The following is a 17,292-nucleotide window of genomic DNA, read 5'->3' as shown; positions in this document are numbered from 1 at the left end:
GAAAGGTTTAAATAATTTAATTTCACAAAAGCTTTAATTTAAGTGTTGTGTGGGGACATAATGAGATCACTGTCATGGAAACCCAATTTGTTCTGCACATGTGCAAAGTGTGACTACTTCCTGTCACCACTAAGGTATTACGACAGCTGGCGATGACGTAAAAAAGATCTATCATTAAGAGCTATCATTGCAAACAAACATCATCTCTAAGACTTTTGACACTCAGTATTTAAAACTAATAAATTGTTTAAATGGTGTTTAGTGTTTATAGCACAGAAACAATCAGCTGTTTCCTGAGAGACAGGACAGAATGAGTGGATCAAACTGAGGCATTCATGCTGTTGCTCCTCTTTGGGCTTCTCCACAACGGATTATCTGTATGCATTTTTGATTTCTTTCCTGATGCAACCATGCCATTTATCAAGGCTTGGCACTGGCACTAGGAGCACACTGGCCACCCGTGGCTGGGTTCACAGCACAGGACTGTGGGGGTGCCAGCTCTGACAAACGTTGATACTAATCTGACATATAATTTCTTAAACAGCAGTGGGCCGACTGTATAAGCTTTACTGTAATGTGCTGCATATATTGTACAAACCCTGCAGTGTCATCTCATGTTGGTCAACAAGGTGAAAATCGTCCAAAGCTTGTGAACAACACTCGTCTCTGAGTCTGGAATGTGAAGCCAGACTGAGCCGTTCAGCAGCACCCACGTGTGACAACACAAATAACAAAATACAATTCACATCAAGCACATTTAGGGTCTCAAAATTAATGAAAAGATGGCACCCATCCGTTTTCTACTGCTTTATCCTCCTGGAGCCAATCACAAAAGCATGGTCACACTCTGGACAGGTCCCAAATCCAACACAGGGCAAACATCTAGAGATGAACAACCACTCTCTCTCACACTTACAGTCAATTTAGAGTGTCCAGTTAAACTTTTCTCCAATCTACATCTGTTTTTGGACTGTGGGAGGAATCCAGAGTAGCCAGAGAGAACCCACGTGTACATGAGGAAAACATGTAAACTCCTGCATGGAAGGCCCTCAGGAACCGGGAACCAAACTGGTTAATAACAACAATAATAATAATAATAATAAATACTTTTGTGGACATTGATCAACCAATCATTTCTGACACAGTCTCAGGGAAACTGAGTTTTCTTCTTCTTTCGGCTTCTCCCTTTAGGGGTCGCCACAGCAGATCATCTGCCTCCATCTCAACATATCTCTCGCAACCAACTGTCCTCATGTCCTCCTTCTCAACATCGATCAACATTCTCTGTCATCTTCCTCTTTTCCTCCTGCCTAACTTGCTCCATGAAGGACACATTCAGGTTGTACAGAACCTGAAGCATAAATGTGTTTTTTTCACATGGATTGGAATATTCAAACCGAAAATCTTGCAGTGAGGCAACAATTGAATTAATACAAGTGTATGTCATGCTCATAGGTGTGAGTGTTGACCATCACGTGCAGAGTTTTGCAGACTGGACTTAAAATTGGGAAAGTGTTACATGGAAACAATTAAAAGTAAAACTTCTGAAAGCCGGTGACAGTTGCAGTCCCTATGGCTGTTGATTTCGTTCTGTTTCATTATAGATGATATGTAAGCGATTCCCATGGTGTTTAAGTGAATGTACTGTATATAAAGTACGCCATGTTCTTTGCAGGTGGCAAACGCTCCCCAGTGAGGATCACAGACTCATCCACCTTAACTACACTGCAGGTATTACTGGTCACATCTATGACAAAATGACCTTTTTACTATTTCTGAATGTGTTCTAAATGTGTATGGAGATTAACTGCAATTTTATGTATGTGTTAATGTTGCTGAAATGCCTTTGTGGAACACGATTTTTTTTGTTATTTCAGGTTGATGGAAAACCACACATACAACAGCTTCCTACTCCAGATAGAGGGGTATACAGTCACCAAAGAAAACATGTACCTTTTCTTTTGCTTTTTCTTAATTTCCTATATCATTGTAATGGTATCGAACGTGGGCATGGCGATAATAATTTTCATTGATAAGAACCTTCATCAGCCGATGTATCTTCTGTTGTGCAACCTTGCAATCAGTGACATCATTGGAAGTACTCATATTGTGCCACGGCTGCTCTCAGATATCCTGCGTCCTCCCTCTGAACGTTTCATCACTTATTTCGAGTGTGTGATCCAAGCTTTTGTCACACAATTGTTTGGCACGACCACTCACACTGTGCTCATTATCATGGCCTTTGACAGATATGTGGCCATCTGTAACCCACTGCGCTACACTTCCATCATGACCAATAGAATGGTGGTCAAGCTGTCGGCTTCTGCCTGGGGAACGGCCCTTTTTTTTGTTTCTATTCTGCTTGGTCTGACCATCCGGCTGAGCCGATGCAGAGCCATGATCAGGAATCATTACTGTGACAACGCTTCACTGTTTAAACTCTCCTGTGAAAGTGTCTTCATTAATAACGTCTATGGCCTCTTATTCACTGTGATCCTGTTCATGGCTTCTCTTGGCAGCATGGTTCTCACATATGGTAAGATCACTATTGTCTGTGTGACCAGTAAGAGCAAGTCTCTGAACAGTAAGGCTCTGAAGACCTGCAGCACTCATTTATTGGTGTATCTCATCATGATCTTAAGTGGAAGTGTTGTTATTACACTCCATCGTTTCCCTCAGTACTCAGAATACAGAAAACTTGCTGCCATTCTGTTCGTCCTCGTCCCTGGAAGCCTCAACCCTGTTATTTATGATGTACAGTCCAAAGAGATGCGGAAATTCTTAAGAGAATTGTGTAACTCGAAAAAAATTGGAAAAACTAAATGAGTCATTTTGTTTAGTCATCAATAAAACATTGACTTTGAACACTGAATGTATATCTACTTTGTAAATGTGAAAATTTAATGGAAGTAAACGTTGATTGCTAACTCACTGGCTGCAACTTATTGTGTTATTCAATGACAGCACAATACAATATAGTACAGATGCCCAACATATGCGTCACTATGTTCAATAAACAAATAAATAAATCGAACCATGTATCGAACTGTGAGTTGACAATCGAGATAGGAATCAAATCATGACTTTGGTGTATCGCTACAGGCCTAATTGTCAGGCTTGGGTCGGGTTCAGTGACATTACAAGGTCTTTTAGCGAAACATAGAGGAAATACTGTAGATCTCTAAGAAAGCGACCTATAACAAGTAAAAATACGTGATAATAATTAGGGGTGTCACAATTCTATACTTGATTTCGATTCTCAATCCTTTTTTTTTCCTCTTTTAGTGCAGATGAGTCTGCCATTTTTAAACATTTTTGTCTAGGACCATTGGTTTTATGTCATGACACGTATATCACTCTAGTTTTCGCTTTAGCGCCAGTGGAATTTTTGAGGACATTTTTGCTTCAAATGTGGACAGAAGATTTGGAAGAGTTGATTTCATAGTTATGTCCTGTGCTTTGCTACACACTCATAACATAGTTTACATACCGTGGTTTTCTTGTTGACAATGTGAATGTTGTTGACAAAACTTAAAGGGAACGCAAAATATTTCCAGTGGTGATTTCAGAGAAGCAGGAGGGGGTTTGAGTTTGTTCAATGTGTCAATCCGATTCAGCAGTTGTCGTGGTTACTATTATTTGGCGGAAGCTTCGGGTTACGAATTGGAACTAATGTGTAGTCGTGCTACAATTGCTCAAAAAACCCCACCATGGTTGGATTATGTCAACCGTTATCAATGGTTACTGTTCAACGAGAAGGAGTGATGGGTGTGAAATTATATTGTATTTTGTTGCAACTTGTAAGCTCACCACTAGGTGTGCCCCATAGTATTGCACACCTTTAAAATAACAAAGCACATCATGAGCTGCTCAACGATTCCCCTGATGTAAAAATACACATATAAAAATGTCTCCTTTGCTGCTAAAGGAGGACCATGTGCTTTTGGTGGCTGATGAACCCAGGTCACAAAGCAGGTATTGCTTTATTACATGAATAACTGTCAACAGTCAAATGCAATTTCAGAATTTCTTGAAGTCAGGATTTTTCAACTGCATATGTGTGTTATTGTTGCTGCATTAACCTTTTTGGAATTATTAAAAAACAAACAAACAAAAAAACCTGTTACACAGCAGCAGTGACAGAGGCAGCGTGAACGGAATACTGCAAATTTTTAGGCTGATGGAAAACTACTCCTACAACAGTTTTATGCTCCAGATGGAGGGCTTAAAGGTCACAAAGAAATCTGTGTACCCTGTCTTTTTTGTTTTCTTCATTTCCTACATTGTTATAATGTTTATGAATGTGGGCATTTTGATTCTTATTATCATTGACAAGAACCTTCATCAGCCAATGTATCTCCTTTTTTGCAACCTGTCAGTCAGTGACATCATTGGAAGTACTCATATTGTGCCGAGGCTGCTCTCAGATATCCTGCATCCTCCCTCTGAACGTCTCATCAGTTATTACGAGTGTGTGGTTCAGGCTTTCACCACACAGCTGTTCGGCACCACTTCCCACACTGTGCTCATGATCATGGCCTTTGACAGATATGTGGCCATCTGTAATCCACTACGCTATGCTTCCATAATGACAAACAAGATGGTGGTCAAGCTGACGGCTTCTGCCTGGGGAGTGGCCTTTGTCTTGGTCTCTATTCTGCTCGGTCTGACCATCAGGCTAAATCGATGCCGGACTCTGATCAAAAACCCTTTTTGCGACAACGCCTCACTGTTTAAACTCTCCTGCGAAAGTGTCTTTATTAATAATATCTATGGCCTCACTTTCACTGTGGTGTTGCTCACAACCTCCATAGGAAGCATAGTTCTCACATATGCTCAGATCACTATTGTGTGTCTGAACAGTAAGAGCAAGTCTCTGAACAGTAAGGCCCTGAAGACCTGCAGCACTCATTTAATGGTGTATCTGATCATGTTGTTTAGTGGAATGATTATCATTACTATGCATCGTTTCCCTCAGTACTCAGATTACAGAAAACTTGCTGCCATTCTGTTCGTCCTCGTCCCTGGAAGCCTCAACCCCGTTATTTATGGTGTACAGTCCAAAGAGATACGGAAATTCTTATTCGAAATGTTTTGCACTAAGAAATGTATGTCATGTAAAAAATAGTTGTCTTTTTGTTTATGGCAAATTGTAAAAATAAATCATAAAAGCATGAGAAGCGAATTTTTGAATATGTGTGAATGCTATTTTGCTGTCTTGTTCAAAATGGAGTAAAATCCCAATTTAACTTGTGATCCAAGAAAACATGGGTTTAAAAATACAATTTTAGAAAGAAAGATTCTTTTAACGACAAACTATTGAAAAAAAAAAATGTTTTACAGTTGCCATTTATGGGAAACTATTAACTGAAACTTGTTCAAAGATCATTTATGACATTAAAGGCACATTATATTTGGAATTATATCCAAATATGTAGCCACCTGAGCCAATTTAACATGATCACACTTTTTTGCCATTTGTTGACAGTGGACTGAGCTCAAATCTGAGAACTCAAACATTTTGTCTCAAAGCATCCCAAAACACTGTAACCACAGAATCAATTTGATCATCAGCCCTCAGGAGTTGCATATATATTATATATAATATTCACAAACCAATATTTCTTCCTGGACACTTTAGCTATGTACCTCCACCCCATTTCTTTTGTCTACAGTAAACTTAAAAATTACCACTCAACCACATGACACATCTTGACAACCCACCAATCTGTTGGGTTGATTATTTCCTGCCTAGCCAGCTATCCATTCATCTAAATGACCCTTGGATCAAGCCAAAACACATTCTCAACCATGAGTGTCCATACTCAATACAAAACAGCACTGTCGGCATCTCTGCATTAATTAAGTTTCGGAGCAGGACGGGAGCAACAATTTTCTGACCGTAGCTGTCATTTAAGCATTAAAAAACTTATTTTTTCCTGTCAATTAGTTTGAGGTGACAGACCTAATACCAAGAATTTTGCTTGATGACTTTCATTTTGTGTTCAATGTGGATTACAGAGTGACAATAAATCGCTGCACTTTCTTTTACGTCTGCTTCGTTTCCGTCTTGGATTTTCTTTGGAGTTTATTGCCTCACGAAAAGCACGAGTACAGAAACTTTACGTCCTGCAAGGGCGGCAAATAGGTTGCCACTTCATAGCCAGTATTTGTAATAGTAGTAGATTGCATCACAACATGTCTGTGATTTAAGAGCTGTTAAGAGCTGTTTTTTATAAGTTTTTTGAATTGATGACCTCTCTTATTTGTGCTCATACATTGATAAAAAATACAGTGTACAGTGTATGGTTGACCATCTAAATTTGTATAATTTTTTATTAACTACTGAATAATCAAATACTTTGCAGCATATCAATTTTTTTTATTGTTACATCACACATTGTCTGATGTAGACAACGATGAACATTGGTACATAGCAGACTTTATCTTGATTGGCTCTTATGAATGTTATCAACGATGAGCCACGAGACATAAGAAGACGAGTGATTGAAGCCAGACACACATACCAGGATTATCAAACTGTGTAGTAATGTAAAGTATATTTCTTTATCTTTTCTTTGTATGACTCAGTATTCATTTAATTATCAAATGCAAAAGGTCAGAACTGGCATCTGATATCTGGAACATTCTTACTGTGATTACACTGTGTTTGGCTCAGAATTTTAAATGTAGAATACAAATAAATTCTAATAGATGAATCTTATTTTAATGATCTGTGATATCTTTGCTGGCTAGTCTTCATATGTGACAATAAGAGCATTGCTTTGTTGTTTCAGACTGATGGAAAACTACACCTACAACAGCTACACACTGCAGCTGGCGGGGTTAAATCTCCCGAAGGACTCCATCTACCCTTTGTTTCTTTTTCTCTTCTTCTCTTACTTGTTTGTTATTGTTGCCAATGTCAGCATTGCTGTTTTTGTTTTCATGGACAAAAGTCTTCATCAGCCAATGTATATACTGTTCTGGAACTTGTCAATCAATGACATTCTTGGAAATTCAATCCTGTTGCCACGGCTGCTCATTGACATGCTGCGTCCTCCCCCTGAGCGTCTCATCAGTTATTACGAGTGTGTGATCCAGGCTTTCACCACACACATGTTCAGTACGACTGCTCACACTGTGCTCATGATAATGGCCTTTGACAGATATGTGGCCATTTGCAATCCGCTGCGTTACGCTGCCATAATGACCAACAAAATGTTGATGAAGCTAACAGTTTCTGCCTGGGGTATGGCCTTGGTTTTGGTCGGGATCCTGCTTGGTTTGACTATACGACTGAACCGCTGTAGAACTCTGATCACAAGCCCCTACTGTGACAATGCTGCACTGTTTAAACTCTCCTGTGAAAGTGTGTTCATCAATAACATATATGGCCTCACGTTCACTGTGGTCCTGTTCACAGGGTCCATAGGCAGCATGGTTCTAACCTACACTAAGATCACGGTCATCTGTCTGACCAGTAAGAACAAGAGTCTGAACAGTAAAGCTTTGAAGACCTGCAGCACTCACCTGGTTGTTTATCTGATAATGTTGTTAAGTGGAATGTTTATCATTGTTCTGCATCGTTTCCCACAGTACTCAGACAGCAGAAAAATTGCCGCCATTTTGTATCATATAATCCCAGGCAGCCTCAATCCCATAATTTATGGCCTACAATCTAAAGAGATACGAGCATTTTTGTCTAGGTTTTTTAACTCCAAGAAGGTTTTTTCATATTAACAAAGACACATTTATGTTCAAGGCTTTTTTGTATATATATAAACAAAACCACAAAACATGAAGCAAGAACAGACTAAAGATGTTTTATGTCTTTGGCAAAGTCAACACAAGTTATCTAGGAGACGTTGTATTCTTTAATAAAACTAATTTAAGAATGCAGTTTGGTTGTGTGGTTTGGACATGGTTAGACACTGTTTTCCCTGGTGTTGCAGGCGACAAAAGCAGACAAGGTACAACACAACAGCATTATTTCACGGTTTTATGCTTTTGAATCTACAGTACTTCAAAAAGACACCATCTATGTGTATACATGTATGTATCACTAAATGCAGTGATATCACTAAGTGTCACTTAGAACTTCCACTAAAATAAAAGCCAGCTCCATCGCAGGGCCACACACAGATAGAGACAAACAACCATTCACTATCACACTCACAGTCAATTTACCTAATCCCCACACTGCATGTTTTTGGAATGTGGGAGGAAGCCAGAGAACCCGGAGAGAACCCACGCACACACAGGGAGAACATGCAAACTCCATCTCAATGGCCTTTGTTCCAACCGGGGCTCGAACCCGGGTCTTCTCGCTGCAAGGCGAGAGTGCTAACCACTTTACCACCGTGTGACCCGGCACCAAGAGTCGTGTTTGGAAATATTTTGCATATGAGGCAGATGACTGTAGAGTTATTATCAATCAACTGAAGCCAATATGTAAACATTGCTTATAATATTATATATATACGTATATATATATATATAATTATAATTATATATATATATGTATATATATATATATATAAATATAATATTGGAGGCAATACTTCCAATATTTAAATTGTTTAAATCGTTTGACAAATTTACATCCAAAATCATGGCATGAGCAAGACAAGAGATTAATTTATTATTCATCAGTCAACAAGTTGTAGACACTCTACACCAGGGGTCACCAACCTTTTTGAGACCTAAATCTCATAATATATGGAGGGCTACCATATTAACATTTTATGCAATTTACCATTTAAATGATGAATATTATGCATTCAATTGCATACACATTAATTTCTGTGCTTACTCCTAATGATGATCACAGTTTTTATAAACAATATCAAGGACATTTTACTCAGTGATCATATGGATACATGCAAGTGAGGTGAAGTGAAATGAGCCTGTGGGCAGCTCGTTGGCTGCTCACAGGTTACCAGGTGCCCACGGGCACCACGTTGGTGACCACTGCTCTACACCTTTAATCCTGTGTCCACACCAATATTGTGAACAATATCAATGATGAGACGTGAGTGGATATGAAATTTCAACGCCAAAAACAATCAGTGCCAATATTCTCCGGCAGACGTCACAAGTCACACAGTTCAAGGTTCAGTGAGCATTTTCGTCTAGTGACATCTAGTGGCAGTTGCATATTGCAACCTCAGTGAACACCCGTTTTCTGTCGGATTTCAGCCTATCTATCTGTGTGTTCTGAGCAATAATAGTATAGAGTGCAACACACAACAATTTGGATGCGGCACAAATGTTTGTGACAACATTACAAATTTTGCATTTTCACATCATTCATTCCATTTGCTGGAGTTGAAAATTTTTAACTCGGGGCTTGTGTTTGGTGACACCAAAAACAAATTCTCTGGATAACATCAAAACCTTGTCCAATGGCCCGACACTGATTTATGATTCACACTTTAAGTTTGTCTCTAGCTGTTTGTGGCCCTGCGATGGAAATTGGCCCTGAAATTGGCACAGCACCCCCGCGACCCTCTGGTGGAGGATAAAGCGGTAGATAATGACTTTAAGTTTAAGTAAATAGGATTTAGTGACATCTAGTGATAGAGTTGCATTTTGCAGCCTAGTTGAATATCCCCTCTCTGTGTGACCTCAGCCTCACCCAAGGACAGTTCAAAATATGGACAATCGAAACCAAATTAGAAATGGGAGATCTCTAAAAAAAATTTTTAATTGGCATAAATGTCTGAAATCATGTTATCACTTTGCCACTAGACATTACTAAGCATAGATTTATGGGCAAAAATGTTGTTTATTTTTCCATGAACATTTAAATCTGCCATGAGAAGTAATTTAAACCCCTTTCTTGCAGTTAAGCCTGTAATAAAATATATGTATGAACGGATCCTTTAGGGCTGACATAAAGTTTGCATGCAAACTGTGTCAGGTGTTTCTTCATCAATCAATAGATTAATATCTACATATTCATATGTATTTAGTATTATTTAGTTTATTTAATGTTTTATCAATGTGTGTTTTTGAGGCAAATTACATATAATAAAGTATAAATATAATATTTTCTTTGTGAGCCATATTCTTAATAAGGTAGACCAGATTGAGGAAAATGTCCCATTTGAAGAGTTGCATGTTTCAGTTGAGCATTTCATCATGTTTCCTAATGACATTATCTAACGTAATGATAAGCGAATTCCCTAAAGTTAAGGGACCTCTATATAACAGTCCAAAAGAGACCATCTTGTTCAGAATTGGTGGGTTTTACCAGCAGAGACTGGAATCAGCAAGTACGGACGGCAAACTGAAAACCAAAAAGAGAAACCAAAGTATGCATAACGTTATAGAAATAGTCAGCACTACATATTTCATCAGTAGTAACAAACCAAATACGGACTGCACAAAATTACAGAATCTGATGATATCTGAGAGTTTTGAATGTAACTGAAGCCCTTTAGATCAAATCCTGATGTTTTTCCATGTTCTATGGTAACTTATGTTTCTAGAATTATCTGTGGTAACTTCACTGTCTTTCCTCTTTCAGGCTGATGGAAAACTACACATTCAATAGCCTCACACTCCAGCTGGAGGGCTTAAATGTCCCACAGGACTCCGTCTACCCGCTCTTTATCTTCTTATTCATCTCCTATCTGTTCATAATGTTTGCAAACGTTGGCATTCTTGTGCTGGTTTTCACTGACAAAAACCTGCACCAGCCCATGTACCTGCTTTTTTGCAATCTGCCATTTAATGACATACTTGGAAACTCCATCATGGTGCCACGTCTGCTCATAGACATGCTGCGTCCTCCCTCTGAACGTCTCATCAGTTATTATGAGTGTGTGGTTCAAGCTTTCACTTCACACATGTTCGGTACGGCCAGTCTCACTGTGCTCATGATTATGGCCTTTGACAGATATGTGGCCATCTGTAATCCTTTACGCTATGCTGCCATAATGACCAACAAAATGGTGGTCAAGCTGACGGCTTCTGCCTGGGGAGTGGCCTTTGTTTTAGTCGGGATTCTGCTCGGTCTGACCATCAGGCTGAACAGATGCAGGGCTATGATCAGAAGCCCCTACTGTGACAACGCGTCACTGTTTAAACTCTCCTGTGAGAGCGTCTTCATTAACAATGTCTATGGCCTCACGTTCACTGTGGTCCTGTTCACAGCTTCTATAGGCAGCACAGTTCTCACCTACACTCAGATCACTGTGGTCTGTCTGACCAGTAAGAGCAAGTCTCTGAACAGTAAAGCCTTACAAACCTGCAGCACTCACCTGGTTGTGTATCTGATAATGATGTTCAGTGGAATGTCCGTTATTGCTCTGCACCGTTTCCCTCAGTACACAGACTACAGAAAACTCTCAAGCATTTTGTTTCATATCGTCCCTGGCAGCCTCAACCCTGTCATTTACGGAGTGCAGTCCAAAGAAATAAAAAAGTTTTTGTTAAAATTGTTTACCCCCGAAAAAGATAAAACAGTAGATTAGCTTAGCAATAACGAGGTAATATACACCAGTGCTTTGGTCATACAAATGTTTTATGGCTCAAAGCTGTAAATAATATGTAATTTATTGAATAAAATGTAGTTTGTCTGAGGAAAAAAACTGCTTGATGATGCATATCAATTGTGATGGCCATTACAGTGATCTCTAAATGTTGCATCATAAAATAATGATGACTTATTCCCCAGTATATAGAATCATGTCTATAAAACATTGCCACAACTTTGATGTCATTTGGAGGAGAAGAAATGCAAGACTGAAACCTGAAACACTGAAAGTATGTATCACTGATCTTTTTCTTTCTTTTTTTTTGCTGATTTTTACCTCAATGTTTGATTAAAAACAATTAAACATGTGAAAAGAAAATTTAATTTCTCTGCATGTAGTTTTTCATTGATTGATCTCTTACATTCATGGATTTTATGACATCACCAATGGCATTAAAATCTAATGTTTTGTTTATTTAGGCTGATGGAAAACTACACTCACAACAGCTTCACACTCCAACTGGAAGGGTTAAATGTTTCAAAAGAGTCAATATACCCCTTGTTCATCTTCTTCTTTTTTTCCTATTTGTTTATACTGGTTACAAATGTAGGCATTGTTATTCTGGTTTTTATTGACAAGAATCTCCACCAGCCGATGTACCTGCTTTTTTGCAACCTGCCAGTAAGTGACGTACTTGGGAACTCGATCCTGGTGCCACATTTGCTCGTTGACATGTTGCGTCCACCTTCTGAACGTCTCATCAGTTATACTAACTGTGTGGCTCAAGCTTTCACCACACACATGTATGGAACCACCACTCACACTATTCTCATCATCATGGCCTTTGACAGATATGTGGCCATCTGTAATCCTCTACGCTACGCTGCTATAATGACCAACAAAATGGTGGTCAAGCTGACGGCTTCTGCCTGGGGAGTCGCCTTGGTTTTGGTCGGGGTTCTGCTCGGTCTTACCATCAGGCTGAACAGATGCAGGACTATGATCCATAGCCCCTACTGTGACAATGCATCACTGTTTAAACTCTCCTGTGAGAGCGTCTTCATTAACAATGTCTATGGCCTCATGTTTACTGTGGTCCTATTCACAGCTTCTATAGGCAGCATGGTTCTTACCTACACCAAGATCACTGAGGTCTGTCTGACCAGTAAGAGCAAGTCTTTGAACAGTAAAGCCTTACAGACCTGCAGCACTCACCTGGTTGTGTTTCTGATTGTGGTGTTCAGTGGAATGTCTATAATTGTTTTGCATCGCTTCCCACAGTACACAGACTATAGAAAACTATGTACGATTTTGTTTCATATCGTCCCTGGGAGCCTCAACCCTGTTATTTACGGGGTGCAGTCCAAAGAAATACGAAGGTTTTTGTTAAAATTGTTTTAGTCCAAGAGAATTTTGCCATTATTGTGAAAATGTGTTTGTGATTATTCATATAAAACATAAACTGTGCAACAACAATGTCCTATTCTGCCTTGTGGTGTTTTTTATTTAGTTTATGTGGACACATGCTGAATTATGGCGCTCAATGTTATACTGAGGTACAAAGATTGAATATTAACGGGGAAATTACACATATGACCAGGTGATATCAATAATGTAATGTACTTTATTTCTATAGCCCTTTATAACAACTCACATGTGACCAAACTGCTTTATAAAATAAAGGCATTAAAGACACACATCATTAAAAACAGATGCTAATAAATAAATTCATGAAACACAAATCAAATCATGAAAATACCAATTAAAAGAATAAAAATAAAATAATAAAAACTGTTACTGCACTACTGGGAATTAAAAGCCATTCTGAATAAATATGTTTTAAGTTTAGATTTCAAAAGGCCCAGGTCAGTAACAACACCTAACAGGTGTCACCTGTGTAGGATAATAATATAATAATTGGCAGAACATCTCAGTTATGACAACAACAGACCAATCTGCTCATAAAAATATGTGTTTATCAAATAAGTATTCTCTGAATATTGTTAGGACAAGTGTATTTTAAAGTGCATATAAATAATAGTCTGGATTATTATTATAATTTCACAAATTCCACCAGTATAAGTCTTCAGTCATGGGAAACTTATAATAAATTAATAAATAAATAATAATCACTTTTCTGCAGCAAGCAGCACTGAAATAGCTCTCTCACTGCTTCTGCATGTCGGGGTGCAAGATGGTAGCCACTAATAATTTATTAGCAAATGTAGACCTCACCCTGAAAGCTCCAGGTAAATGAAACAATGTTTGTTACTTCAGGTGTACTTTCTGTTGCCAGTAGGTGTCACAAAACAACTGGCTTTGCAGGTTATCATCACAAAGAATTGCACAAAGTGGAAGATGAAAAACAATCAAGACAGGGTGGAAGCCTGTTGTGTGCTAGTCCTTCTTCTTCCATTATGTTTTGGCAGGCTGTACACGAAGTGTACATTTAAACCAATCTCATTTATTGTGGTTAAATCAAACCCCAGTGCATTTTGGATTGCTTGCAAGTTAATTCTGGAGCGGTTTATCACTCCAGCCTCTGTGTTGTCATCCACCTCTGCAACTGAGGAAATGGGAGAACCGGGAGGAGAGCCTGGCAGGTCCCAAATCAGACCCCTCTGCAGACAAAGTGCTGCAAAACAGTCAACTCGCCATTGTTTCTCACCCGAAGGGCAGTAGTATAAGGGCGTGGGCAACATCTGCGACCCTTCAGTGCCATTTAACGGCATATGTACTCTGACTCGATATTTCAGTGGTTCTCCTCTCGGTTCTCTACGCTCCTCACTGGGAAATGTTGATGACAACAATGAGGCTGTAACTGCTCCACCACGCCCACCCACTGGCCACCTGCTGGCTACCTCCCAGCCCAACATGGACCAAAGTTGCCCTTCATTCACAGCCTTATCCTTTCCTCATTCCTAAATCCTTCCACTGCTGCGTGCTTATTCCTGCAAACATACTTTTGGCCACAGGGCAGAGTGTATCTGAGTGGAAACCTGCTGCGTGACTAGTGGGAACACAATATGTGAAAATGTGTTTTTAACCATAATTTGTGCAGAATGTTGTCCTAATGTGCACACCACATGCACACCACACAATAAGGCCTTTGCATCAGTTGGTGTTTGAGCCTTAACTACATCACCACACGAATGCATCAGTTAAATTATTACCATTACTCCTGTTGGCTACTTAACTCTCCCAACATAGCAAACAGCAACTTTCTAGACTGAAAAAAAAGTAAAGGAGGTAAAATTCAGTGTTTGCGATGTACAAACATATATTCTCTTATCTATTGCTTTAATTTTAACTTTTTTTGTGTGAAATTAGAATTGAAGGAAATTCTGAATAAAAAAAATTAAGTATGAGAGAAACTCCTGGAGCAAGAGTTGCAAGTTAAGTATTTCATCATAATGATTCTTTCAATGGTGTACCAGTCATTATAAAACACAATGAAAACGTGAATTCCCTAAAGTTAAAGTCACATCTATATAACAGTCCAACAGGGAACTTGTTCAGAGTTGGTGGGTTTCACCAGGAGAGACTGGAATCAGCAAGTCATAGAGGAAAAACTGAAACTAGAAAAGAGATACTAAAGTATGCATCTGTTACTCTAACATGAAAATATATCACAATTTATATACCTTTTTGGTAGTGCTTTCTCGTGTAACTCTCACTGGTTTTTAATGTTTAACAATCATGATGAACAAGTCAACATGGCAGATTTCATTAGCAGGAGAAAAAGCTCCACACATACTTACTGTACAATATTACAGCACCTGCCGATATTGGCTATAACTGTGAAGCCGTTTAGCTCAAATGATGTTCTTCAATGTTCTATAGCGCTTAAAATGATAATGGCTTTAAGCGTTTTTCAGTCTATTATGTTTCTAGAATTATCTGTGGTAACTTCACTGTCTTTCCTCTTTCAGGCTGATGGAAAACTACACATACAACAGCCTCACACTCCAGCTGGAGGGCTTAAATGTCCCACAGGACTCTGTCTACCCAGTCTTTCTCTTCTTCATCTTCGCCTATCTGTTCATAATGTTTGCAAACGTTGGCATTGTTGTGTTAGTTTTCGCTGACAAAAACCTGCACCAGCCCATGTACCTGCTTTTTTGCAATCTGCCATTTAATGACATACTTGGAAACTCCATCATGGTGCCACGTCTGCTTATAGACATGCTGCGTCCTCCCTCTGAACGTCTCATAAATTATTATGAGTGTGTGGTTCAAGCTTTCACCACACACATGTTCGGTACGGCCAGTCTCACTATTCTCATGATTATGGCCTTTGACAGATATGTGGCCATCTGTAATCCTTTACGCTATGCTGCCATAATGACCAACAAAATGGTGGTCAAGCTGACGGCTTCTGCCTGGGGAGTGTCCTTGGTTTTGGTCGGGGTTCTGCTCGGTCTGACCATCAGGCTGAACAGATGCAGGGCTATGATCCATAGCCCCTACTGTGACAATGCGTCACTTTTTAAACTCTCCTGTGAGAGCGTCTTCATTAACAATGTCTATGGCCTCACGTTCACAGTGGTCCTGTTCACAGCTTCTATAGGCAGCACAGTTCTCACCTACACTCAGATCACTGTGGTCTGTCTGACCAGTAAGAGCAAGTCTCTGAACAGTAAAGCCTTACAAACCTGCAGCACTCACCTGGTCGTGTATCTGATTTTGATGTTGACTGGAATGGCTAACATTATTTTACATCGCTTCCCTCAGTACACGGACTACAGAAAACTGTGTGTCATTTTGTTTCATATCGTCCCCGGGAGCCTCAACCCAGTTATTTACGGAGTGCAGTCTAAAGAAGTCCGAAAGTTTTTGTTAAAATTGTTTAAATCCCAAAAAATTTTGTCATCATGTTAAATTTTGTTTGAGTTGTTTTTTTATTCATTCATAGGGGATACAAAATGTGTACCAAGAACTTCCTGCTCTACTCTGTGTTTTTTCGTTTTGTGAAAAACACTAAGTTCTTTGTGTTTTAAAGTTTTTTAATGAACTCTTGAGAAACCAAATACTTACCACTTAGGTAATGGGTAATTTGGCAAGTGTGATTTTATATGGCAGCCGCGATTTAACATGACATTATATGCAATGTGAAAGCTAACCCTTTCGTTTGCAATAACAGTAAATCTGTTTTGATCAAACCAAACAGTAGTTGAGCATAATGTCAACATCATACGGGAGGTTCCACCTCACCATCACATTTAAAGCATAAAAGAACACCAATAGCACTAGATGTTAGCATTGTTTTCCAACAATCAACTATAGTTTAGCCACCATGTATACCAAAAATAAACTACACAAAAAGACTATGTTATTCAGTATTTAAAGCAATAAAGATAATCCTGTGTTTTTTAGGGCAGGGGTGCTTATTATGAAACAATATCATGTCAGACTTACCAGTGTTTTGCCCCGGCTTTACGTCAGTGACAAAACAGTAGCCTCTAACATCCTGCACTCCTCCCAAAATGAGCAACGAAAATTGCAGACCTGTCAAAGAAAGCAAGAAAGACACGTTTGTAAATACTTAACTACTTGGACATCGAGCAAACATTGACCAAATGTAGGACTTGAATATGTTTTCCATCTACCACCCAACCACAATTTCAAATAAAATGTTGATGTTAGTTTATTTCTGTAACACTTATGCACAGACAAAAACACATATTCAGCACACATTCTTATAATTTAAATAGTTGCATTCTGCACATAAAGAAATAGGCCCAAAACACATAGTATTATTTTGCCTAAGTACTTTTGTTACCTGTCAGTGCATTATTTATAAAAA

General features: G+C 38.9%; 6 protein-coding genes across 7 annotated transcripts; all 6 read left to right on the top strand.

The window, feature by feature from the left end:
• The first annotated feature begins 1,677 nt into the window (after positions 1-1,677).
• LOC122779838 (olfactory receptor 146-like) lies at positions 1,678-2,931 on the top strand. The gene is made up of 2 exons (XM_044042487.1): positions 1,678-1,731; positions 1,878-2,931. Exon 2 carries the CDS (start codon positions 1,882-1,884, stop codon positions 2,824-2,826), a length of 945 nt encoding a protein of 314 aa, XP_043898422.1. The 5' UTR covers positions 1,678-1,731; positions 1,878-1,881; the 3' UTR covers positions 2,827-2,931.
• Positions 2,932-3,007: 76 nt separating this feature from the next.
• LOC122779837 (olfactory receptor 146-like) lies at positions 3,008-5,185 on the top strand. The gene has a single exon (XM_044042486.1). The coding sequence runs from the start codon at positions 4,181-4,183 to the stop codon at positions 5,126-5,128; it is 948 nt and encodes a 315-aa protein (XP_043898421.1). The 5' UTR covers positions 3,008-4,180; the 3' UTR covers positions 5,129-5,185.
• A 1,256-nt stretch (positions 5,186-6,441) lies between these two features.
• LOC122779840 (olfactory receptor 146-like) lies at positions 6,442-7,900 on the top strand. 2 transcript variants are annotated; one of them, XM_044042490.1, is made up of 2 exons: positions 6,442-6,552; positions 6,798-7,900. In XM_044042490.1, the coding sequence occupies exon 2, from the start codon at positions 6,802-6,804 to the stop codon at positions 7,741-7,743; it is 942 nt and encodes a 313-aa protein (XP_043898425.1). In that variant the 5' UTR covers positions 6,442-6,552; positions 6,798-6,801; the 3' UTR covers positions 7,744-7,900. The 2 variants fall into 2 exon arrangements, with proteins under 2 accessions (XP_043898425.1, XP_043898426.1); XM_044042491.1 differs by having other exon boundaries at positions 6,442-6,618.
• A 2,357-nt stretch (positions 7,901-10,257) lies between these two features.
• LOC122779839 (olfactory receptor 146-like) lies at positions 10,258-11,492 on the top strand. The gene is made up of 2 exons (XM_044042488.1): positions 10,258-10,319; positions 10,535-11,492. Exon 2 carries the CDS (start codon positions 10,539-10,541, stop codon positions 11,481-11,483), a length of 945 nt encoding a protein of 314 aa, XP_043898423.1. The 5' UTR covers positions 10,258-10,319; positions 10,535-10,538; the 3' UTR covers positions 11,484-11,492.
• Positions 11,493-11,768: 276 nt separating this feature from the next.
• LOC122779843 (olfactory receptor 52N5-like) lies at positions 11,769-12,969 on the top strand. The gene has a single exon (XM_044042494.1). It carries the CDS (start codon positions 11,949-11,951, stop codon positions 12,885-12,887), a length of 939 nt encoding a protein of 312 aa, XP_043898429.1. The 5' UTR covers positions 11,769-11,948; the 3' UTR covers positions 12,888-12,969.
• A 2,051-nt stretch (positions 12,970-15,020) lies between these two features.
• LOC122779859 (olfactory receptor 146-like) lies at positions 15,021-16,425 on the top strand. Its single transcript, XM_044042512.1, has 2 exons — positions 15,021-15,083; positions 15,419-16,425. Exon 2 carries the CDS (start codon positions 15,423-15,425, stop codon positions 16,365-16,367), a length of 945 nt encoding a protein of 314 aa, XP_043898447.1. The 5' UTR covers positions 15,021-15,083; positions 15,419-15,422; the 3' UTR covers positions 16,368-16,425.
• Positions 16,426-17,292: the final 867 nt, after the last annotated feature.

Source organism: Solea senegalensis, linkage group LG13 (genome assembly GCF_019176455.1).
Source record: "Solea senegalensis isolate Sse05_10M linkage group LG13, IFAPA_SoseM_1, whole genome shotgun sequence".
NCBI classification, from domain to species: domain Eukaryota; kingdom Metazoa; phylum Chordata; class Actinopteri; order Pleuronectiformes; family Soleidae; genus Solea; species Solea senegalensis.
The sequence above is the reverse complement of the archived record's forward strand: the minus strand, read 5'-3'. Positions and strand labels throughout refer to the sequence as shown.